General features: G+C 39.1%; 1 protein-coding gene and 1 long non-coding RNA gene across 4 annotated transcripts in view; one reads left to right on the top strand and one right to left on the bottom strand.

The window, feature by feature from the left end:
- Positions 1 to 1599, bottom strand: part of LOC134948699 (uncharacterized) — a 190189-nt gene extending 188590 nt beyond the window's left edge. For both annotated transcript variants that reach the window (XR_010183006.1, XR_010183005.1), the window contains exon 1: positions 655 to 1599. This is a non-coding gene — a long non-coding RNA (uncharacterized LOC134948699). The remainder of the gene's footprint in view (positions 1 to 654) is intronic.
- The window catches only part of NR5A1 (nuclear receptor subfamily 5 group A member 1), a 249978-nt gene continuing 224954 nt past the window's right edge, over positions 879 to 25902 (top strand). Inside the window, exons 1-3 of one of the 2 annotated variants that reach the window (XM_063936867.1) lie at positions 879 to 1049; positions 5494 to 5612; positions 15297 to 15438. In XM_063936867.1, coding sequence (XP_063792937.1) covers positions 5511 to 5612; positions 15297 to 15438 — 244 coding nt within the window. In that variant the 5' untranslated portion in view covers positions 879 to 1049; positions 5494 to 5510. Of the gene's footprint in view, positions 1050 to 3640; positions 4011 to 5493; positions 5613 to 15296; positions 15439 to 25902 lie in introns of those variants that run through there. The other variant, XM_063936866.1, reaches the window with a different exon arrangement.

The raw sequence follows: 25902 nt of genomic DNA, 5'->3' as shown, positions 1-25902 counted from the left end.
AGGGAAAACATCGGCGCAAACATTTTCCTCTGCGTACAGATTATGTAGCTGAGCACTTTAAATAAATTGCTTCCAATTTCAAATATTTTTATGCACTGTTTCTTTTTTTGCCCGTTTTCCTAGTCCACTTAAGTGAGTTATTCTAATATAAATAAATTGGTTCAAATTACAAATATTTTTATGCACATTGTTTGCCCGTTTTCCTAATCAACTTAATTTAGTCTAATATAAATAAATTGGTTAAAATTTCAAATATTTTTAGGCACAGTTTTTTTGTTTTTTTGCCCGTTTTCCTAATCAACGTAATTTAGTTAGTCTAATATTCCATAATTACAGGAAAATCGACTTAACGCTGCCACGCATTACAATATGTTAATAAGTGAGGGCACATAATGACATATAGATAAGATTGCTCTGCCAAAATTCTAAATCAATTAAAGCAAATCCTTCTGCTGTTTGCAACCTTGCGATTTGTTTCATTAAAAACGCAATAGGTGGCGATAAGGTGGAACCCACATTGAACTTGGCAATAGAGCAATTTATTTTTAAACAAAATGCAAATGGTTAAAATATGTAAACGATGTTTTTTTTACTCCGATGGTAAACTATCCAAACCTTTGCAAAACTAAATTTAAAAAAATAAAAATCACTCACCAGAGTAGATGTACAGGAATTCAACTTTTGTTTCTTCTTAACTTTTCCCCCCCTTTAAATAATAGCAAAACGTGATTCCTCAGTCAGAAGATAGAAAAGCAGAGTTACATTTAGGTGGAAGAAAAAAAAATGGAAAGAGAATACATGCAATCTGTAGACAGCTCCCACGCACAGTATCTGGGTGAGAGTTTATTTCAGTGTCCCTCCTGCTCCAGTCCTCACATTGCTAAATGGGCAGTGTGGAAGTTGCAGCTCAGTTTTATCTGGCCTTACCTCTTTTCACTTTTATTCCATTTGTTTTGTTGTGTTGTTTTCTCCACTCAACAGCTTGAAATCTTGAAGGTTTTCCATACACCTTTCTCAAAAGCACAGAGCTTTCTGGGAACCCACACAAGGTCTGTCTTCTCAATCACTATTTATCCTTAATGTCTGTTTTGTTGTCAATTTCAAATATAAAACAAAACCTTTAGCGTCCCAGAGCTTCTGTATTTTTAGATCCAGTTTAGTACAGATTGTGGATGAATAAAACTTTTCTGGCTACATTGTGTTTGGGGTGAAAGCGACAGACAAGGGAAGAAAGAGGGCAACAGACGGACTAAGATTTCTAAAAGAATGTATTTTTTTAGGAATCATGTTGGCTCAATGAGAATGAAATGAAGCCCATTCTTCTTGGCAGATATAGCGGTTTGATGGTAATTTGAACAATGTAAATAACTTGTAATTGAAGTTTCATGTAGTTATAATTGAAATGACTCGCATATGGCCATATATTGTTCTTTCTGGTGTTGCCACTGGCTTTGTACATGGCAGTCACGATGCGCTTAATTTAAGTGGCAAGTTATAGTTGTGCTAGTTGATGTGGCTCGAGTGTGTGTCTTTCATTTGTGTGTGTTATTTTACTATGTATAAACCTTATTTCTTAGAAGTTCAGATTGCATACATGTAAAACAACAACATTTTTTATTATTATTATTATTATTATTTTTAATAATAATAATAATAATAAATTATATTATTATTATTATTATTATTATTATTATTATTATTATTATGTTAATATAGTTGTTACAGTACTTCTAGTAGGAGGATGTCATTGTTATAGTAGAAACGATTTGAATGTTATATTTTGTTTCTTACATGACCATTTGTTTTATATGTATATTTATAACGTACCTTCTGTTTAGTATTATTAGTCTTTTATAAAAAAAAAAAGTCTTACTTATTTGTTTCAAGTAAAATCGCTAATAGCACTTTATAAATGAAACTGTCAGGTTCAAACACATGATAGTGATTTGTGCAAGTGGCCCAACAGTAATAGATAAAAGCCGTTTTAAATAAAGCCGTTTTAGTAATCTGTTTTATAGCAATGGCCAAGTCAGCTCGGTGGGTAAAATAATATTTGTGTTAAGGAATCAATTAAAAATTCAATAACAGTAAAGAAAATGTTTGATTCAATAAATATAGTGCTCGTCATTTATTTCTTCCTACAGATGTAAACGTTATAACTAGTGTTTACTACTAATAACAAATACTGTGTTTTCTAGAACTTTGTATCTGATAGTGTCTAAATGAACTTTGGAACAAATTATATTAAAACGATTATTTTATATTAGCACAGCTCATCAACCTCTTCTAAAAGTGAAATAGTTAATACATAATAAAATTGTATATATTGTAAACCTGTATAACTTACACAAACACAGTTTATATATAATCAGCTGTGACCCATATTCCTAAAGGATATAAGTATATTCCAGAACGATTATTTTAAATAAAGGTATTATTACATGTAATATTTTCATAGTGTGTGGGATTTGTATATCCCTCCAAATCGCCCCACCCTGCCTGAATAAATAAAACTCCCACAATGTAGCACTAGTATCATAAGTATTTGTCCTCTCATTAAGCTTATTTCCCAAGGTCTCTTTATACCTCCCAAGAAACCACCTAATGCTGTATAGTGTCCATTGAAACACACAGTGCACAAATTGCAGCAAATATACAACACACACACACACACACACACACACACACACACACACACACACACACACACACTAGCCTTGGACAGATAGAGGGGGAGAGAGAGAGGGATAATTTATAGATATATATACACACATTGAGAAATAAGTATATTGTATCTATCTATATACTGTATGTGCACACACAAATATATATATATATATATATATATATATATGAGAGAGAGAGAGAGAGAGGGAGAGAGAGAGAGAGAGAGAGAGAGTAGATGGTGAAAAGTGGCATATGAGTAAATATATAAAAAAATATATAAAGGGGAGACTTAGAAAATAAGATACTAATAAACTTTAATGTAAGGGTAATGCAGTACCTGGAGGAAAAGGATACACAAGTGTTCATACATATACTGTATTTAAAGGGCTCATTAGCAAAAAAAAAACAACAAAACACTACTGTTTGAGGCATTTTAAATTAGAGCAATCTGAGCAAAAATCTGTTGACAAAGGTCTTAAATTTTGAATCATAACCGTGTGTGTGTGTGTGTGTGTGTGTGTGTGTGTGTGTGTGTGTGTGTGTGTGTGTGTATATTAAAAAAAAAAAAATATATATATATATATATATATATATATAAATACGCACACTGTAAAACTTTGGTTGTCGCTAAGTCACTATCTATCTATAGGAACAAAGCGATAACCCTTGTTTTGCCGTGTGTGTGTGTGTGTGTGTGTGTGTGTGTGTGTGTGTGTGTGTGTGTGTATATATGTGTGTATATATATATATGTATGTATATATGTATGTATATATATATATATATATATATATATATATATACATACACATAGTGGAGATACAGAATTTCTAGACCTTTCTTTGCAATTTTTACCTCAAAATGACTGGTACATGAACGAAAACGATGGGTTAATAGTTGACTTAGGATGTCATAATAAATCACTGCAGCTATACCATAACCCTCATTGGCTGGCCCAGTACCCATTCAGCAAACACCAAGGTGCCCAGCCCTTATCATACCCCCTTTCATAGGCGTCCTGCGCTTTTGGCGATTTAAATGCCCTGTAGGGTGGGTGTAGCTGAAGCTAGACTGGTTGCTGCCCTGATCCATTATAGTTCACTCCTCCAATGTGCTCTGAGAGGCAAGGTGTAAATAGGAAACTGCATGAGACACACACATGGTGCATCCAGTGCTCTTAGGTTGTGAGAGCAGCAAGCAGCTACAATACCTGATGCCTCATTGCAGCCTATCAGCCTAGAAAGCAAGCAAAGGCTCTGTAGCTGGCAGAATCACTATTATATGCTGTCTAAAGTGGACTTGGGCTGCAGGACTGATCAAGAGTACAACCTGCAGATATATAGTGGTAAGAAGCTTCCTTTACATTGTAATCCACTGAATGTTTCATATTTCGGTCTATGATAAAAACACGTGTCAGGATGTATGTTACTACATCTCGCACTAATAATAAAACATGCTAATAATTATATAATGTATATAATACGGCTGAGAGCATGACAACATCGACGTAGTCAGAAATAGTCTCTTCAGTTTGATATTTCTAGATATTAGTTTGGATATGTGCACATATTTCCAAATAACAATAATAGGTATAAAATATAAATCTATCCTTTATTCATTCTATCTATCTATCTATCTATCTATCTATCTATCTATCTATCTATCTATCTATCTATCTATCTATCTATCTATCTATCTATCATCTTCTTAATGTGTATGTGCAGACTTTGAACCATATATTGCAATTCAAATGTAAACTGTTAGACCATATTCCTTCAGGTAAAATACGGTATATGGGAACAAATTGCAGTTATTTAATAAGCAATATCGCACAAGGTTTGCGATATCGAATTTAAATCATGGACATAATTTTTTTGATTGAATTTACAGAATTATGATTATGTTTATTAATTTGTAATATTAAAAAAAAAATTCACTGAGGTTGATTGTTTTTTCCTTTGTTTTTGTTGGTTTATATTTAATATTACATATGACAAACTAAAAAAGCAATAAGATTTTTTCTAGATGAATAACAGAAGATTAGATAGATAGATAGATAGATAGATAGATAGATAGATAGATAGATAGATAGATAGATAGATAGATGTAAATAGATAAGTAAATAGAAAGATAATATATACATACATATGTAATAAATAGAGAAAACTGATCGATGATAGATTGATAGATGGACAGACAGGCAGCTTGTGTCTATGGAATAAAAGTCTTCCTATTGCAGTTTACAACTCCATATTTGCTTCAGCATAAAAAATTTCTTCGACCTAAAAAATATGTGTTTATACTGTATATATTTTATGGTAATAATTTTGTACTAGAGGATACACTGTACGGTTTATAGTAATCTCATATAGGTAATTGATAATGAGCGGCATCATGCAGAATTAAACATCAAATTGTCGCATATTTCGCTAGGTACGGTTTTGTAAGAACAGTGATATATGTGCTTATTTTTTATGCACACCCTCTAAATATTTATATGTATATATCTGCACACACACACACACACACACACACACACACACACACACACACACACACACACACACACACACACACACACACACACACACACACACACACACACACACACACACACACACACATATTCCCGTATATTGTGTACATTAGGTGCTGGTTGGAGCCTCAATAGCGGTATTTAAGTCCTGGTGATGGCGTCACATTCCAGCAGTGGGTTACAGAGCAGATCCCTATCTGAGTCTGCAGCAGCGCCGTTCCCCTGTGACTGTGTGGTGGTTATACGGGCTGTGAGTCGGTCCCTGGTATAATGTTCTCTCCTTCACACGTAGGGAGTGACAGCAAAGTGATGGATTACAACTACGATGAAGATCTGGATGAGATGTGTCCTGTGTGTGGGGACAAGGTATCCGGCTATCACTATGGACTCCTCACCTGTGAGAGCTGTAAGGTAAGGTGTAATAATGACAGAGAGCCTAACAGTGCTTGTAGTAATACTGCAGCTGAGAGAAGTACAGTAGGCCTGGAACTGATCTCTCAGCAATAGGACGCAATGATTGTGACCACACAGTACACAGGAAAACACGCAGATATCAACACATACACGTTGGATTATATATATATATATATATATATATATATATACACACACATGTATCTAACCATCTAGATATATATTTACATGAAGTAAAAAGCTGATTGAATATTAAGCAGTGTGCTGGTTCTGTCAACACCCTAGCTGGAGAGTTATGGATGGACATGTGATTATATATATATATACATACATATATATATATATATTATTATATTTTCAAACAGGAGACATGGGGGGGGGGACACAGTGTATTGTCTCGAACTGTTAGGCTATTACACACACACACACACACACACACACACACACACACACACTGTATGTATATATATATATATATATATATATATATATATATATTGTCTGCTTATTCATAGCCGGTCTTGTTCTTCCCTAGATTGGTTCACAATTAAAAATAACTGCAAGGTATACATCAATTTATCTGTCTATCTGTCTATCTATCTATCTATCTATCTATCTATCTATCTGTATGTATGTTTTTTTAAATCCTTACTGTAATTTAAATACTTAATTTCAACCTTGTGACATATAGAAAAATTGATAGTGAATGATTAAAAGTTTGCATAATGCCAAAGTCTAAAAGGGTAGGTTAATAAAGAAAACCATAACCTTTTCTACTATTAGTCTATCCTAACTTAATTAAGTGCTGAGAGTGAACACACAGATCTGATGGAGGGGCCCATACATCACTAACCACAAAAAATCGATTCACCGATTCTGCGCTTTAACCCCCAATTTAATGATTTTCCTATCCACTAAAATGCCCAGACATTGCATATATTTTACAGTGATTTGTAGATCACTTTAATTCAAAAATCAGATTTGCCAATCATGAAAGTTGCAATTTAATACTAAGATACTAGTTATGGGCTGCAAATCAGCTAATTGTTCCCATACACTAGCAATCTACAGCCCCACGTAGTCGGTAAAATTCACTTTTTGGCCAGAAAAGCCATGAATTATTGTGGCCCCATTCTCCTGCTGCTTAATGCTGAGATTGTGTCACTGTTTGGGATATGGGACATGCAAAAGTATGGTGAAGTGGCACTGTTATAGCATTTTGTGTCTTTCTATCTATTTATCTATCTATCTATCTATCTATCTATCTATCATTGGATACACACCTTAAGATGGGTGGCATTTATTTTGCCGGCTGTCGGGATTCCGGGTGTCAGGTTCCCGACACCCGGTGAAATACCGGCGGTCAGAATCCCGACTGCTGGCTGGAATCCCCACTCGGGTGGTGGTCCATGCCACCACCCAAGAGGGAATATAACCCTGTGGTGACCAAAGGTTGCCACCATGCCTGAAGTGTGGCGAGTGTAGCGAGCTTGTGAGGGGACACACTGTGCTCCACGCCGGTGTTCCGGCTGTCGGGATCCCAGCATCGGTCTCCTGACCGCAAGGATCCCGACAGCCAGGATATCATACTGAATCCTTTAAGATTATCTGTCCAATCTGGCATAACCTAGTAATGTCTGGGAACAAATAAAAATCAATAATTTGTTCCCAAAAGTTGGAAAACAGACACAAACGGTTGTTCGGATAAAATGGTTAAAGCAAATGGATTTAACTTATTTGAATGACCATTTTTGGTTGTTTTCCAGTGTTTTGGTGCTTATGGTCAATCATCATTTGCTCCCATACTGTACATTACCAGACTTTCATTCCAACCAGAAAGATTATATCTTGTGTATCCATCTTAACTATTGCATATCTATCTATCTATCTATCTATCTATCTATCTATCTATCTATATATCTATCTCATATCTACAGTATCTGTAATCTATCTATCTATCTATCTATCTATCTATCTATCTATCATCTAACACAGTCACTGCTCATTTTTTTAACTCATTGTTTTATATATTCTCTGCTATACAAGGGATTTCTTAATTGCTTTGTAGTCCAATGAGCTCCTTTAATTATGTAGTGCTTTGCATTTACTAAGGTGATTACTCCCCTCCACAGCATTCAGTAAGGATGACAGAATAATAGCTCATCCACATTTTCAGCTCTTCCAGTATTCAGTGAAACAGAGAACATCGGAAGGCTTTTTTATTCTTTGGGCTATTTCTCTCAGGAGATTACTCACATAAAATCACACTAAATTTAAAGTTGCATTGTGTTTCCTTAAGTGTTTGCTCTCATGACATTTATCCATAGGGATTGATAAATTTATTTTTCAGCTCTGGCCTATCACCATCATTTTTCTCTGTCCATCTATTTATCTTAGTGTTATATTCATATTTTTTGGTTGGAATAATTATTTTTATAAAACTACATTTAAAGCTGCACTTTTTTTTTTTACAATGAAAAACAGGATCACTTATATCTGCATGTGTATGTAGAAACCATGGACATATTTGTCTATAGTGCTAGGAGCCAATATTCAAAACGTGGAGGTGCAACACTTGGGGGGGGGGAGGGGGGGGGGAGCTCTTAATACCCTCTCGCACTCTCCCATATGATTGAATAAGGCTTAAAACAGTCTCTTATTGGTATTGACAACACAAATATTTAGAGTTCTCAAACACTCACAGCAGCCACACAGTTGTCCCCATTGATTATATTGTATTCTCATTGTAGACTGAGAATGATACATGAAACATTTTTGAATATGATAATGACTAGGTCTTCTCAGACTGAGGTCTTTCAGGACTGCTAACATAAATAAGATTCTGTGTATGATGTAAATTGTGTATTGTGTAACTGTGTGTATTGTACATGTGAACTACTGTAGGAGGTCATTGAGCTTGCTCACGAGAGTGCAATAGTGATTTTATCTATTAGTAAACCTTAAAGGTAAGTATACCTTAACAGGAGAACTAATTATGAAATTATTAATATTATTATATATGTATATCACAGTTATACACATATGAACCGTGTTGACACACTGTGTCGACAAGGCTTTTGTATTTTAAATTAAGGTAAAGCACAAACAGTGGTGATTACGGCCATAACTTATGTTATTGAACAAAGGATCAAAATCATTGGCTAAATGTAATGGGCACAAAACACTTGGCTCAACTTTGGCTGTGTGTCATCAAGGCTTTTGTGTGTATAACTGTGATGTAATGGGCAGAAAGTACTTGTCTCAATTTTAATTGTGATAGTAAAAATATATAAGCTGTTTTCCTAAATGCTTTGCAACACATGCATGGTGACCGTCTCATCTTTAATAACCAATGTGCCATGAGCTTTATACCAGTTAGCATGCCTAAAGTCTAACACTAATGTGATATCAATTGCTGTGTGCATATATATATATATATATATATATACCGACAAAGAAAATGAGGCGGCACTCGAAGACTTTGTGAAGCCTCAAACACAACTTGTATTAAGTGATAAAGTTTCGGGGACGTGCTCCCTTTCTTCAGACCATGTCCCCGAAAACTTTATCACTTAATACAAGTTGTATTTGATGCTTCACAAAGTCTCAGAGTGCCGCCTCATTTTCTTCGCTGGTGTATACAGGGGTTTTACCCAGTGGAGGGCACAGGAGCAAGACAGCCCTGTGGGGGCAACTGGAGTGCCGGGATTCACACAAGGATATAGATACATATATATATATATATATATATATATATATATATACACACCAAGTTACTGTAGCTGCACTTACATCATCATCCACTTCAAACAGCTGGGGTGCCCAGAAGTACCATGTGTAGGAAAACTAGATCAGAGAGAACATTCACCAAGCATGATATAATACATGTAGTTATGTACTACTCAATATAGCATGGTAGAAGCAAATGTCATTATCAGTGTTTTGGTCCAAGTTTATTTGGATGTATTTGCTATGTGAATATGGATCGATGCTTATCATGATAATGGTCCTGCGTAGACCAAAATAGGCTATTGTGGGGACTAACACATCGACGAGGGACATCCTATAATTATTGACTTATATGTGGTAAAATAAATGTGATATTTTAGCTTAATTAACAAGACTGGTAATTACCTATTTTTGGAATTTATTTACGTAGATAGACAGATACTGTACGATAGATAGATAGATAGATAGATAGATAGATAGATAGATAGATGATTAGATAGATTTCTGTATCTGTAGAAATTGTATTGTATGTACAGTATTGTACAGTATAGATAAACCATATATCCATATATGCATTATGGTTAAAGCCAAGTAAAGGAGCATATTTATATAAATGATGAAATTACCTGTGCTATGTCTGTTAGCCCGGTAAGCATGAAGCAGGTGTTTTGAACAGTATAACTGACATGCTGATTGGCCTGCTTAGCACATATTTTATTATGTTATATTCAAATATATTCTAAACATTTTATCACCGATTTAAGTTAGCTTCAATCAAATGCTTTATTTTCACAGTAATTTAATTGACAAACAGAACTATTCTAAGAATTACTTAAGATAATACCAATACTATGCATACAGGTAAACCCAATGCTATTGCTTAATTTATTCATTGATATTTTTCTTTTTCTTTTTTCTTTAGCCCCCCCGAAAAATATATTTTTTTTAATGATGGATATTTAAGCTAGTCCCATCCAAAAAAAAGGAAAAAAATCTCGACGTGTACATTTCCCTTTATAACTCTCATTTACATTATAATTATGTTGATTATATAGGTAGAAAAAAAATCTAAAAAGGTTTATTGCATGTATAGGTATTGTGGTTAATTTTTTTCCTTTCTAAATGCCAATGATACAATGATAATGGTGTGATTGTATCAAACCATTTTTCTTTCCACAGTACTAAACACCTATGGAATGCATCCAATTTGACTAGATGTTAACTTGCCTTTGATATATGACATATCAGCCATAAACACATAAATCATTGTATGGCATTACATACTCTTATTTTCTGTAGGTAATAACTTTTAACATTATAACACATGAAGCTTTTATTGTGTTAGTGTTTCAGTATAGTCCAAATATGCATCCTTTAGGAATATGTAGCATTTCAAATTTGCTGCCCATCTAAGGGGGAACTATGCCATGTCACATCACACACAATGAAAGCTATTGTTTGCCCAAAACATTTTTTTTTTTTAAATCGGCAACACTGTAGATATACTGAAGCTGCAAAGAATTTGTAACACTAGATTGACAATAATTACTTTGTTTCAATGTTTATTCTGTAGAATCAACAGGCACACATAACTATATTTTGCAACCTTACAATGGACACATACACAGTGGGTAAAATAACAGAGTAAATGAGAAAATTTTAAATTTTGGTGTCAGAATTCTGCATAAATTCAACTACATTAAATACATGATGCTATTCTTCATTGCATACTGTATGTTATTTACAATTATTCAGAACTGATTTTTGTGAATAAATTGCAATTTTTTTTAAGATAAATTTTTTTTTAATTGTAAAAAAAGGTACAAAACAAGGGGCAAACACAGTTTCCTTGAAATAAATTTGAACAAACAGACAGCAAAAAAAGATTAATAATAAACCCTTAAGATGAGTACACACTAGATGGCAGATTGGACAGGTATATCATGCATATTATCTAGTGTGTATGGACTATTGTGCATTCCCGCGGTTTGTTCGTTGCGTCTTCTAATCGCCTGCAGAAGATATTTTGAATGACATCATGCTTCTGGATGATGTGAGCGATATATCGTGTGGTCGCATGGTCATTCAGTGCGATAGAGATGGCCAATGTGTCGTTACATTGGTCATCCCGTCGGCAGACAGAAAGATAGCCGGTGGCCCATGTACCAGCACTGGACATGCAGCATAATCAAATAATAAAAAAAAACACAAATTAGGGTATAAAACAGAATATTAATGAGAAACAAAGAAAAAATTATCTAAAAAAATAAAAAGGGGGGGGGGAGGGGGGGGGATGAAAATAAGGAAGAAATGGGAGGGCAGGTATGAGTAGAGAGGGCCAAAGCACAATCAAATAAATGAGGGGAGACTGAAGAGCTGAGAAAGAGTAGAAATTGAAGGAAGAGGAAAGTTATCAGAGAGCAGGGAGAGGAGAAGATTGATAGAGATACCTCGGGAACCACACCTTGTGAAAGGTGGTCATGGAGTTGTTTAGCAAGCACGTGATATATTCTGTTGAGGCCACAAATTAAATAAATTGCACATTTTTATCAAAGAACACAACATAAACTTATTTGGTTCTCCTGATACTTGGGCACAGATATGAAAACCGCTGCAGAGGTAACTGTGCCAAAATGATACAGTGACCGATAGCAATATATTTGACATGCTTCAGTTTTTTTCAATTACATTTTAAAAATTAGATAATAGGACAAATTACTAATTTCCATGCATATTTAAGGGCTGATTCTAGTCACATGCAAAGTGGCTGTACTTGCTGGCAGTCACGGAAACCTGATTAACTTACGTATGCTAATGTGAGAATCTGTAGGACTCATGCAGGGGACCATGCATCTGCATGCGGAAAACTTGTGCCACCTGTTGATTTCACGCCTGCTGATGCAATGTCATCATTTTTTTAGCACTTACAACAGTGTTAATTTTGACAAGGATTTTCTTTTTAGTTTTAGTCTAAGTCACCTACTGAAAATTGTAGTTGCCTTAAAGTCACATTTTAGTGTTTTTCTTTTTCTTCATTTTAGTTAAGATTTAGTCAGTGGATCTCAGTTTTCTTTTTAGTCTAATTTTAGTCAATGTTTTAGTCATAACTTTTGCAAACAGTTCAATGATACTGTAATGGATTTTGCTGAAGAACATTTCTCTAAAATTCCCTTGAGAAGTTTGCATACCTTTAACTATGTGTTTAGTCATTTAGGCTCAGTAGGTGGAGAATGTGTTACATACTGAGCCTGACTTACCGTAGTGCTCCCATATATCATATACAAATTAATACCTTAAGTTTATTAGAACAAACAAGTGCAATACATAATCGTATTTCCTTCACAACTGGTCATATTTATTTTCTGCAAATATCTAGAACACATAATTGTTCTTCAAAAATGTAAAACCCTACTATTAATTTTGACATTTTGAGGATTTTAAATTTAGTTTTAGTCTTAAGTCACTTTTTTTTGCTTTGTTTTAGTTAAGATTAAGTCAGTGGACCTCAGTTTTCATTTTAGTCTCATTTTAGTCTATTTTTAGTCCTTAAATAAACTGTAGTTGACAAATACGTTTAGTCAAAATTTTATTCTTCAAAATTAACACTGACTTGCACCTGCCCATGCTAGCTGCAAGAGATTTGTCAGAAATAGGCTTCCTCTTGCCAAGCCGGCAATTAAAGCAATCCTGCTCATGACACTCTCACAACACTCCTATGACGTTTCCACAAGTAAGGGCAGTTCCGTGTGCTTGCATTGTTACCAGGCCGTTACTAGTGGTGTGCGAGTGGTGCCACAGAACAGTGTGCAGGGCTCTGTGGGTGGGACCATCACTGACCCACAGTGCCTGCTTCTGGCTAGCAGGGTGTCATTCTAGCTAGGATCTCTGCTTCAGCGCTGGCTGGAACAGTTTTAGACACTCCAGGCAGGCACCCTGCAGTCTCTGCAGCCAGCCAGAGTGTCTTGGGAACACTCTGGGCAATGCTGCAGTTATCTGTGCCAGTGGTCACACCCAATTTGTGACATCATTGGTCCTGCCTCCCATGGCCCTGCCTCCTTCATGATGCAGTTGTTCAGCGGGCAAGGTCGGGATGTGGCTGCCTCTGCATAGATTGTTGCCACCCACTTGTTTCCCTAAATGGGCAATTGTGCAGAAAGTCCAATCCAACTGTGTTCCATCTATATTAGAATTGGATGGAGATGTACAAAAATGTATAAATTGGCTCTGTGCATGCGCTGTATGTGAAAACTCGTCATTTATGTGCACAGAGATCTATCCCACTCACAATCAGACCCTTTCATAAACTCACCTATTAAAGTACATGGATTTCTGTGGGAAAAGAAGCAAAAATTGCCCCTCTCAAGGCTTCACTGTTTATAGTGCAGACTTCCATTGACAGTGAGAGAAACCCTGTACTGCAATTGTCATGCTTTGATTTTACCTGTACTTTATGACCACACTGGAGGTGTCAGCTGACTTGATCAAAACTGTGGAGTAAAAAGTCTATGGCAGGTGAGGCAATTGAATCACCTGTGTATCTTTTCCACATATCTTTTATCAAAACTCACCACATTTCCAGCAGTATATACTGTTGCATCTTTGTATAATGCCCACATGAACCCTTTGGATCATAAATTGTGTGTAAATCTGGCTCTTGTACTAGCCAGTGCCTACTGAACCATTTACCTCGCCGCATATCCCTGCTTCAAAGCCTGCCCCCAGACTCTGATGAAACCTAGCTAATGGGAGTCTGGGATGGGCTAATGGTGTGTACACACGGTGAGATTTTTTCTTACGATTTTGACTATATAGTCAAAATCGTATGAAAAGTTAGTGCAAAGCGCAAGGTGAAAGTCACCTTGCGATCCCGAATCGATGCCGATGCGGGGTCCCGCGCGGTCGGCAATCCAAGAATAGATAGACTGTGCAGGCAAGTAAATTTTGACTATCTCTATAGAAGAGACAGTCAAAATTGACACTTAGCCAAAATCGCACATAGTCAGTATCACAAGCACATAATGAGAGTGCTTGCAATACTATGTGGCGACCTAGCCTCTGTCGCATAGTGAGAATCGGGCATAGCCCAAATCTCACCGTGTGTATGGGCCATTAGATAGAGATTGTTGATGCCTAATGCTGAGTCCCGTGTGTGCACGGTGGCTGTTATACACAGCAATACCATCCCGGCATTGACCTGACATTACAGTTGTCACAAAACTATGGGGCTGATACATAGTTGGGAACATACCTGTAATCTTTGGCACCTACCTGTTTGGGAGAAAAAGTGGCAGTTGGGCGGAGCTCTGCAAATCAGGTCATCACACTGCTTTGGAATGCTGACAACATGACATGAATCGCGTCACCGGACCCTTGTCCCATTCACTTCATAGGTCAGCCTGCTGAATGTGCGAGAGTTGCCTACTTTCCCTGCAACCTGGAAGACTCTCTCACAATTCGGGAGGCTCCCAGAAGTTCCAGGAGAGTGGGAAAGTATGGTTGGGAGCAAATGAAAACAAAAGGAAGTAACTTTGCACTTGGGTAAAACCATATTGCACTGTCAGTGGGGCAGATGTAAAATGCACAGAGAGATTTAGAGAGGCATTTCCAAACTCAATTCTAAATTGCAGCGTAAAAATAAAGCTGTCCGATATTTGTGGGTTACATGCAAAAGCAGCAGTTATTTACCCAGCATGCAAAATAAGAACCATCTTTGCAATGCTCACATTGCAACAGGGAATGTCCGGGTGCAAAGTTACTTGCTTATTTGTGTTTTGTTCCCAGTGCAGAATGAGACCATATGTGATCAGCTTCTCTTAAAACTGATGCTTGATGATTTTATTTAAAGAATAACTCCGCTGCCTTTACATTGTATTTTGTATAGTGTAACTTTATTTTGTTAAGTTTCGGATTTGCTATATAACATTTTCCTGGCATGTTTTCGATATAATCCAGGGATTCTTCAAGAGGACAGTCCAGAATAACAAGCGTTACACCTGCACAGAGAACCAGAGCTGTAAAATAGATAAAACGCAGAGGAAAAGGTGCCCGTACTGCCGTTTCCAAAAGTGTCTGAACGTAGGAATGAGGTTGGAAGGTAAAAAGACTTTTCTTTTTTTCAATTTTAAAAGAGATTTTATAGCCTTTTTAAGTCACCATACTGCACTGATCTCCTCCTATATGGTGGGTACTCCTATCTTGTGATCACCCTATCTGGTGGGTACCAGACACTGGCATATTTATAATGGGTGCAGTGTGTGCGGTCCAGGGGTGCCCACCCTGCACTTATAATTTTTAATACTTACCCTCCAGAGTCCTGTGGTGCAGCAGCAGAGCTGCAGAAATCACTGGAAAATGGCGTGGCGCCATTTTCCTTGTGTTTTGCACATGCACAGTAGAAAAATCACTGGGAAAATGGCCCTTGCGCCACTTTCCTGGAGATCTGCGCATGCACTGAGCCCAGAGTTAAGCGCTGCCGGCTAGAGAGGAGTGGGCTCAGATAGAGCCGGCACATGGGCTTCCTCCTCTCTAGAAACGCCCGTGATACCAGGGATCAAATGTTAAAAGATTGTGCATGCTGTTATGGAACTGTTATAAGCATATATAATACCCTATGTACTATTAACATGCCAAACTCATATATGTGTTTTTTTATTTCATTTATTGACTGAGTATTGCATCTTTATCATGTATGACTTTTTTATTTGCATAATGACATCATGATGATGCAGTAACCAATAGCCATTTGTGTGTCATTTTCTGCTATTTAAAAGTATTTGCTTGTAACAACATAGCTTAGAATAAATCCTGATCCTATATGTTACCTTTTGCTAAATCCAATTTGGGTTGTTTATTACATACACCTTCTAGCCATCTATTTATTTATACTTCTGGACAGGGCTTTATAAAGATTGTTTTATAGTCTCCACCATGTGTACTATTATTTTTACATATATATAAACTTATTCGGGATCAGTAGAATTTACCGACAATCGGGATGCTAGTCGTCAGTATACCAACAACGGCATTCCGATCATCAGTATGCCATCAGCAGGGCCGTCAGTATGCTGGTAGCGGCACTCACCACGCTGCGGGCTCGGTGGCTCACTGCGCTCACCACAGGTTCTATTCCCACTATATGGGTGTTGTGGACACACACAAGTGGGAATAGCCCTTGTTAGTCGGGATTCTGGCTGCCGGCATTGTCAGCAGTCGGGATACCGGCGTCGGTATCCTGACCGTCAACTCAACTGCATACTACTTATTCATAACCCCTTCATAGAAATAACTTTTAATATTGCCCTTCTTTAGAAACATAAATTAATATTATTGCCCCCTTTAGGAATATTCATAAATATGATTGCCCTCTTCAGTGACATGTTACATTTTACCACAGTTAATTAATTAATAAAAGGATGTCGCCCCTTTATTGTTACTAATTGAAATAATAAAAGAAAGAGATCACAAAACGGAGACCGTTTGTGATAACCCGGCGCTGTAATAGTGTAAATAGTTATATATTTGAGATGTTTCAGCAGCTAAGCATAAACAACTTGCCAGGTTGCAACGTTAAAATCTAGAGAGAAAAAAAGGAGGGGAGTATGCTTTGCGCTTGAAACAATATATCAAAAATTATATGTGCAGTCGGACAAAGAAGATAGACTCAGTACAACTTCAAAATGATAATAAAAAAACACTTTTATGGTATCAATTAAAGCAGAATATGCCACATATAGAATGAATTAAAATAATGACAGTTTTACAATTTGTTAGATAAACTAAACTGAAAATAAAAATAAACATAAGAATAAAAATAAAACAGTTAAATGATTATATTCAAATGGTGATAATAAAAAAATCACAACACTGGCGTCCCAGTGTATTATTTTGGGTTTGTAATTCCCGCAGGGATAATTGACAGTCTCACAGTCTCAGATATTAATATAGTTCTTTAAAGGAAAGGTGCAATCTGTAATTAATGCTCCCGTGCTGGTTCCTGCGTTAGTGTAGAAACAGGGTCCTCATTAGATGAAATACACGAGGAGTAATAATGTGTGCTTTATTTCCTGTTATAATTACAGCTGGTAGTTGCCGTCTTTCCCGGTAAGGTTTTGTTAATTATAAATATAGCAGCAATGTTCAATTTAGATGGATTTAGCCGCCGTGAACAAACTACTGGGAACAGGTGTTAGGCCCCACAGCGGGGGTCACACAGAACTCACCCGACCAGTGTTTGTACAGCCGTGCGGCAATGATGAATCCAGCGTGCGGCAAAAAGCTGTGACCGAAGCTGTCACGGTTATGCTGAGCTGCGGACTGGGTCCTTTCGGCGGGTATCACCAAGTGAGAAGTGTATAGAGAGTGGGCGTCAACGCGTTTCGTCTCCTAGCAACGGAGACTTCCTCAAGAAGTCTCTTGAGGAAGTCTCCGTTGCTAGGAGACGAAACGCGTTGACGCCCACTCTCGATACACTTCTCACTTGGTGATACCCGCCGAAAGGACCCAGTCCGCAGCTCAGCATAACCGTGACAGCTTCGGTCACAGCTTTTTGCCGCACGCTGGATTCATTATTGCCGCACGGCTGTACAAACACTGGTCGGGTGAGTTCTGTGTGACCCCCGCTGTGGGGCCTAACACCTGTTCCCAGTAGTTTGTTCACGGCGGCTAAATCCATCTAAATTGAACATTGCTGCTATATTTATAATTAACAAAACCTTACCGGGAAAGACGGCAACTACCAGCTGTAATTATAACAGGAAATAAAGCACACATTATTACTCCTCGTGTATTTCATCTAATGAGGACCCTGTTTCTACACTAACGCAGGAACCAGCACGGGAGCATTAATTACAGATTGCACCTTTCCTTTAAAGAACTATATTAATATCTGAGACTGTGAGACTGTCAATTATCCCTGCGGGAATTACAAACCCAAAATAATACACTGGGACGCCAGTGTTGTGATTTTTTTATTATCACCATTTGAATATAATCATTTAACTGTTTTATTTTTATTCTTATGTTTATTTTTATTTTCAGTTTAGTTTATCTAACAAATTGTAAAACTGTCATTATTTTAATTCATTCTATATGTGGCATATTCTGCTTTAATTGATACCATAAAAGTGTTTTTTTATTATCATTTTGAAGTTGTACTGAGTCTATCTTCTTTGTCCGACTGCACATATAATTTTTGATATATTGTTTCAAGCGCAAAGCATACTCCCCTCCTTTTTTTCTCACTAATTGAAATAATGTTGCTGCATAATTACTAAAGTTAATATTGTCCCCAAATGTATGTTTTGCTAGGATGTCCTTAATAAATACTTAACTGTCCTCTTGTTTTTTGGTCTGTCCCAATCCATATGAAAATAATAAAAAATAAAAAAATAGTCAAACTGTTCATGAGCTCTTGCTGATTGCAAATGAGTTAATCTCTGGTTATTTCCTTGCCTGGGACCCAACATTGGGGGTCATTCCGAGTTGTTTGTTCGCTGCCGTTTTTAGCAGAATTGCGATCAGGCTGAAAACCGGCAATTCTGCGCAAAGGTATGGGCCGCAGGGCGCACGCGCTAAGTACTTTCACACAAAACTATGCAATTTTACACAGAGCTTTGCAACGCTTTTCAGTCGCTCTGCTGATCGGTGAGTGATTGACAGGAAGTGGGTGTTTCTGGGTGGTAACTGAGCGTTTTCCGGGAGTGTGCTAAAAAATGCAGGCGTGCGAGACAAAAACGCAGCAGTGGCTGGGGAAACGGGGGAGTGGCTGGCCGAACGCAGGGCGTGTTTGTGACGCCAAACCAGGAACCAAACAGTCTGCAGTGATCGCAATCTAGGAGTAGGTCTGGAGATACTCAGAAACTGCAGGGAAATATTTAATAGCAGAACTGCTAACCTTTCGTTCGCTATTCTGCTAAGCTAAAGATACACTCCCAGAGGGCGGCGGCCTAGCGTTTGCAATGCTGCTAAAAGCAGCTAGCGAGCGATCAACTTGGAATGAGGGCCCTTGTCTTGCATAAGAGACATCTCCTAATTCTCTCACCAGAGATTAACTCATTTGACATCAGGGAGAACTGATGTGTCATCTGCTTCCTCCAAGTGTTTTTTCTCTTATTTTATTCTCATTTTATTAATAAGGAGGGACTAGATTTATCATTTATTTGGGGGCACTATTAAACAGTTAAAAAAATTTAAATCAGCATGATGGTATCAAACTGTGCATTTTGAAAGTAAGCTATTTTATGTGTGGTGTGGCCCCTTAGTAAATCTGGCAGTTTCCAAACCACATAAAAAGTCACTAAAACACCTTTCACATCACAAAAATAACCCAGTATCGACCCGGCATATTGCTGGGTCGACATGGGTCAGTGTGCGATGTGAAAGGGGCCATGAAGAATTCCCGGGTTGCCTGACCCGGTAATTCAACCTGGGTTATAAGAAGGGTTATTTCCGGGTTGAACACCTGGTCAGTGGCAGTGTAAACGGGTTCCTGGGTCGATGCGACCTGTGACCCGTTCACTACATAGGGAGCGGCGGCGCGGAGATGTGCTCATCTCACAGCCAGTGGCGGAACTAGCGAGCGGTGGGTCCAGGTGCAACAAAATGCTTTGGGCCCCCCCTCTCATCCCGTCCAAGTCCGCCCCTCAACTCCAAATTAGAGATTCTTTACATGCTCCTGTATTATATATATATACACACAGTGGTGCAAGTAGAAAAAAATTGTTAGCTGTGAGTGTGTGTGTGCTGAGTGGGTATGGCCACATGCCACATTGGGCGTGGCCATTGAAAATTGGGACGTAATACACATATGACCCAAATAGTGCAGTGCCAGATACACATATGCCCCTACAGTGCTAGATATGCCTTCACAGTGCAGATACACACATGTCCCCGCAGTGCCAGATATGCCCCACATTGCCAAATACACACACACAGTGCTAGATATGAACCCACTGTGCCAGATACACATATTCCGCCACGTTACCAGATATACCTCCACATTGCCAAATACACATGCCCCCACAGTGCTAGATATGCCCCCACTCTGTCAGATACACATATTCTGCCACGTTGCAGATATGCCCCCACATTGTCAAATACACATGCCCCCCAGTGCTAGATATGCCCCCACAGTGCCAGATACACATATTCTGCCACATTGCCAGATATGCCTCCACATTGCCAAATATACATGCCCCCACAGTGCTAGATATGCCCCCATTCTGTCAGATACACATATTCTGCCATGCTGCAGATATGCCCCCACATTGTCAAATACACATGCCCCCAATATCTAGCTACTTCAGAGAGAAGTGACCTACAAGCCAAGTGTGATAGAGACAATTAGTGTAATCAGAGCTGCCCTAACAAATTTGATGCCCTAGGTGAGATTTTTGTAAGTGCCCCCAAGCAGATAGTACCATTTTAATTACTGCGTGCTCCGATGCTATTTCTACCTCTGACCAAGTACCCTATCCCATAACCCCATACAACCCCCCATACCGCTTATCCAACACATACACATCTTACTCCCAATAATCCCACACATCTTAAATACACCCCCTATCTCTCCATACCCATCCCCTATCTTGATACCCCTATACCCCCACACACTCTACTCCTCTTTTACCCCACACACATACACCCCATACACCCCATAACCCTCTACCCCAACACACACACCCTAGTCCACCCATGTACACCCCATATACTTCTACCTCAACACACCTTGTACTCCCTGTGCCCCAACATACACATCATAACCCTCTACCCCACCACACACTCGCTATTCCTCCCCACATACACCCCTTAACTCTCTGCCCATACGACACACAATCTATTCCCCCCACATACACTCCATAATCCTCCATCTCCAACACACACCTTAGTCCTCCTGTTCGCCAAACACACACCCCATACTTCTACCACACACCCTAATCTCACTGTCCCCCACATACACCTTCTTTGTCTGTTAGTCGGACCAAAGCTCCCGCAGCAGCTGAATGGTCCCCTACTGGTAGCTGCTCTGCAGCACTATCAGTGTCAGCTTCATATTGGGGGAGCTGGGCAGGACGAGGCTTGAGAGCGGCGGGGGAGCTGGGGCTGAGAAAGCTGCAGAGCAGGGAGCAGAGCAGTGCCCAGCCAGAGGGACTGCTGCTCGCAGCTCCTGTCCTCCTCCTCTCGAATGCGTGCGGGTGCTGGAAAGTGGGTGTGAGCCAGGGTAAACAGTGGAGGGCCGGGTGCCGGAGGGGTGTGAGGTGCCAGGTGTATGAGGTACAGGTGAGCGGGTCTGTGCGGGTGTCATGGGGCATGGTATACAGCCAGCCCTAGGCTTGGAATTCCCCTAAGCATTCTAAATGGCCTAGGCAATTGCCTAAGTTGCCTATGCTTAGGGTTCTCTCTGAGTGTAATACTTTGTAAGAAGCATGTATTTAGACAAAATATGGAACACTTCAAACTAGAGATGAGCGGCTACTGAACTTCACGTCCCAAGCCCGGATCCGAGCCCGGCTCGGGTTTTCCCGCCTTACTCGGAAACCAGAACGAGGCAAAACGTCATCATCCAGCTGTCGGATTCTCACAGGGTTTGGATACCATATAAGGAGCCGTGTGTCGCCGCCATTTTCACTCCAGTCCTGTAGAGTGTAGTGAGTGGACGTGTCTCCGTCCTCAGTGTCTGTGTGGGCGGGTAAGTGGGGTGGCGATTATAGTGCTGTCTTGTGTGCTCAATCCAGTGTAGTGTCTTAGATGTATCAGTCAGTCCAGTGACCATGTAGCTAGAACGGGGCTGGTTGGTTAACAGCCTGGCAGCTGTGTTTTGCACCAGCTGTAAGCAGTGCAATTCTTTTGCTGAGAGACCAAGGTAGAGGGCATTACAGTAGTCTAATCGAGATGATACAAATGCATGTATGACTTTTGGCAGATCATCTGAGGGAATTAAGTGCTTGATTCTGGCTATGTTCCTCAGGTGAAAGAATGAGGACTTGATTGTGGCTGATATCTGATGTTTAAGTGTCAAGCCACCATCCAGGACAACACCAAGATTCCGCACACGATCACTGGTCTATAATTCTGAATCCCTGAGTGTAAGTCCAGTTGATTGGCTATGCTGCGGTCTTGTCCTTTGATCTTGCGGTCGTATCATAAGGACCTCTGTTTTATCCGGGTTCAGTCGCAGCCAACTGGCACTCATCCACTCCTGTAGCTCAGCTAGACAGCCATTTAGAGTTGCTATTGGGTTATCAGTGCCCGGAGCAAAGGACAAGTACATTTGTGTATCATCTGCATAGCAGTGGTAGACCAGGCCAGGCTACGCTATGCATCACCGCTTTCCGTAAGAGGCATACCGCTGACAACCTCTTACGGAAACTGAGGGACATCATCGCACTATGGCTTACCCCAATTAGACTCTCCTGGGGATTTGTGATGTCGGACAACGCCACCAATATTGTGCGTGCATTACATCTCGGCAAATTCCAGCACGTCCCATATTTTGCACATACAATTCATTTAGTGGTGCAGAACTTTTTGAAAAATGACAGGGGCATGTCGGAGATGCTGTCTGTGGTCCTAAAAATTGCGGGACACTTTCGGCATTCAGCCACCGCGTGCCAAAGACTGAAGCGCCATTAAACACTCCTGAACCTGCCCTGCCATCACCTGAAGCAAGAGGTGGTAATGAGGTGGAATTCAACACTCTATATGCTTCAGAGGATGGAGGAGCAGCAAAAGGCCATTCAAGCCTATACATCCACCTATGATATAGGCAAAGGAGGGGTAATGCACCTGACTCAAGCACAGTGGAGAATGATTTCCGTCTTGTGTAAGGTTCTCCAACCCTTCAAACTTACCAAACGTGAAGTCAGTTCAGACACTGCCAGCTTGAGTCAGGTCATTCCCCTCATCAGGCTTTTGCAGAATCAGCTGGAGAAATTGAAGGAGGAGCTAAGATGGAGCAATTCCGGAAAGTATGTGGCACTTGTGTATGGAACCCTTCATTCGCTTTGCCAGGATTCAAGGGTGGTCAATCTGTTGAAATCAGAGCACTACATTTTGGCCACCGTGCTCGATCCTAGGTTTAAAGCCTACATTGTACCCGTCAACAGCTCCTCCTTCAATTTCTCCCGCCACTGGGGCTGCAAGGAAAAGGATAAGATTTACTAGCCCACCTGCTGGCGGTGATGCAGGGCAGTTAGGAGCGAGTGCTGACATCTGGTTCAGACTGAAGGACCTGCCAATGATTACTGACATGTCTACTGTCACTGCATATGATTTTGTTACCATTTAAAGAATGGTGGATGATTATATGAGTAACAGCATCCAAGTAGGCATGTCAGACAGTCTGTATGTATACTGGCAGGAAAAAGAGGCAATTTGGATGCCCTTGCACAAACTGGCTTTATTTTACTGAAGTTGCCCCCACCAGAATGTGGATATGGGGCCTAATTCAAGGTTGATTACAAAACAACATTTTCCTTTAATGGGCAAATCAATGTGCACTGCAGGTTTGGCAGATATAACGTGCAGAGAGAGTTAGATTTGGGTAGGTTATATTGTTTCTGTGCAGGGTAATTACTGGCTGCTTTATTTTTACACTGCAGTTTAGATTTCTGTTTGAACACACCCCTCCCAAATCTAACTCTCTTTGCACATGTTATTTCTGCCCCACCTGCAGTGCACATGGTTTTGCCCATTAGAGGAAAATGTTGTTTTGCAATCAACCTTGAATTAGGTCCTTGGTCTGCATGTCAACATTGACTTGATATTAACACTTCTAGAATATCGACATTTTGCATGTCGATATTGCATTTTTCGACAATTGTAGCAACCCTAATGCTAAAATGGACTGTTGACTTTTACTATTTTGACCATATTGACATTTTGTGCATGTTGCCATTCTGATCATGTTGATTTTTCTGGTGTCAACATTCTAAATGTGGACATAATCACTGCATACCGATGGAGAGGGGCTGTAATGTCCCACTGGGACTGATAGCAGAATTAAAGAAAAAAAAATGTAATTAGAAAATGCCAGCGATGTCTGTGCCCCCAGAATAATATGATTGCACAATGTACGTGTAATATACAGAATATATGGGGGACATTTACTAAGCAGTGATAAGAGCGGAGAAGTGAGCCAGTGGAGAAGTTGCCCCATCAACCAATCAGCAGCTCTGTATAATTTATAGTATGCAAATTGTTGTAGATGTTACTTCAGTGCTGATTGGTTGCCATGGGCAATTTCTCCACTGGCTCACTTCTCCGCTCTTATCACTGCTTAGTAAATGTCCCCCATAATTTCTTTTACTCTTATGTGGACACCTGTATATTGTCACTCCTCAAGGAAACAGAGGATACAGCTATCTACTTCGGTATATGTGAAGCTGGGCATTAAAGTGAATCATTCACAAGTATAAAAAAATAACATTAACAATATTGAATCTGCTGCTAATGAATTTGACAATTGTGGTGTCACAGAATAAACTGTGGGAATAAAGGAAGTAATTACGCTGGCACTATTTATATGTGCACTGTGTATTTATATATGTGTGATATAACTATCACACACACACACACACACACACACACACACACACACCCACCCACCCACACACACACACACACACACACACACACACACACACACACACACACACACACACACATTGGGCCAGATGCATCATCGCTTGAAAAGTGATAAAATGGAGAGTGATAAAGTGCCGACCAATCAGCTCCTAACTGCCATTTTTCAAACACAGCCTGTGACATGGCAGTTAGGAGCTGATTGGCTGGTACTTTTTCACTCTCCATTTTATCACTTTCCAAGCGATGATGCATCTAGCCCATTATATAAAACAAAACAATATTTGAAAAATTCTAATAAATTAATACATTTATTCAAAGACTGAGCTGTATAATAATTAGATTAATGTTGGCTCCCATAAAGACTAAATACAGATAAGATTCAGTAAACATAACTCTAGTACATACCTCTTCTAGTTTCTTCAAACTTTTTCTGCCACAGTGATGGATAAACCCTCTATTTTACACCCATGATATTTGGCAAAGTGCCTAGACACACTATGGATAGACAGTTTTTCAGGATGTTGATTCTCTGCTTTCTAAACCTAGTTTTAACCAATCTAATCTGTTCTAAATGGGAAGGAACAAGGACATTCTAACACAATAATAAAGTCTGCAGTTTACACACTGTTTAATAGGAAAAGTTCTGCTTTTGTATTGGATTTGATGTTAGGATGTTATACAGGTGGGTCTATTACAATAAAACACCTTAAAGGTTTAGCTGGAAGCACTGTTAATCCTTTAACCTTTTCTCTCTTAAGACCACTTTGCACTAGAGATGAGCAGGTACAGTTCTCAGAGAACCGAACCGTACCGGACTTCACCATTCGAGCCCAGATCCGAGTCAGGCTCGATTTTTCATGCCTGACTTGGAAACCAGAACGAAGCGGCAAAACGTCATCATCCCGCTGTCGGATTCTCGCGGGGTTTGGATTCCATATAAGGAGCCGCACGCCGCCATTTTCACTCCGGCATTAGA

This window comes from Pseudophryne corroboree, chromosome 8 (assembly GCF_028390025.1).
Source record: "Pseudophryne corroboree isolate aPseCor3 chromosome 8, aPseCor3.hap2, whole genome shotgun sequence".
Taxonomy (NCBI): domain Eukaryota; kingdom Metazoa; phylum Chordata; class Amphibia; order Anura; family Myobatrachidae; genus Pseudophryne; species Pseudophryne corroboree.
Note: the sequence above shows the minus strand (reverse complement) of the source record. Positions and strands in the feature narration are given on the sequence as shown.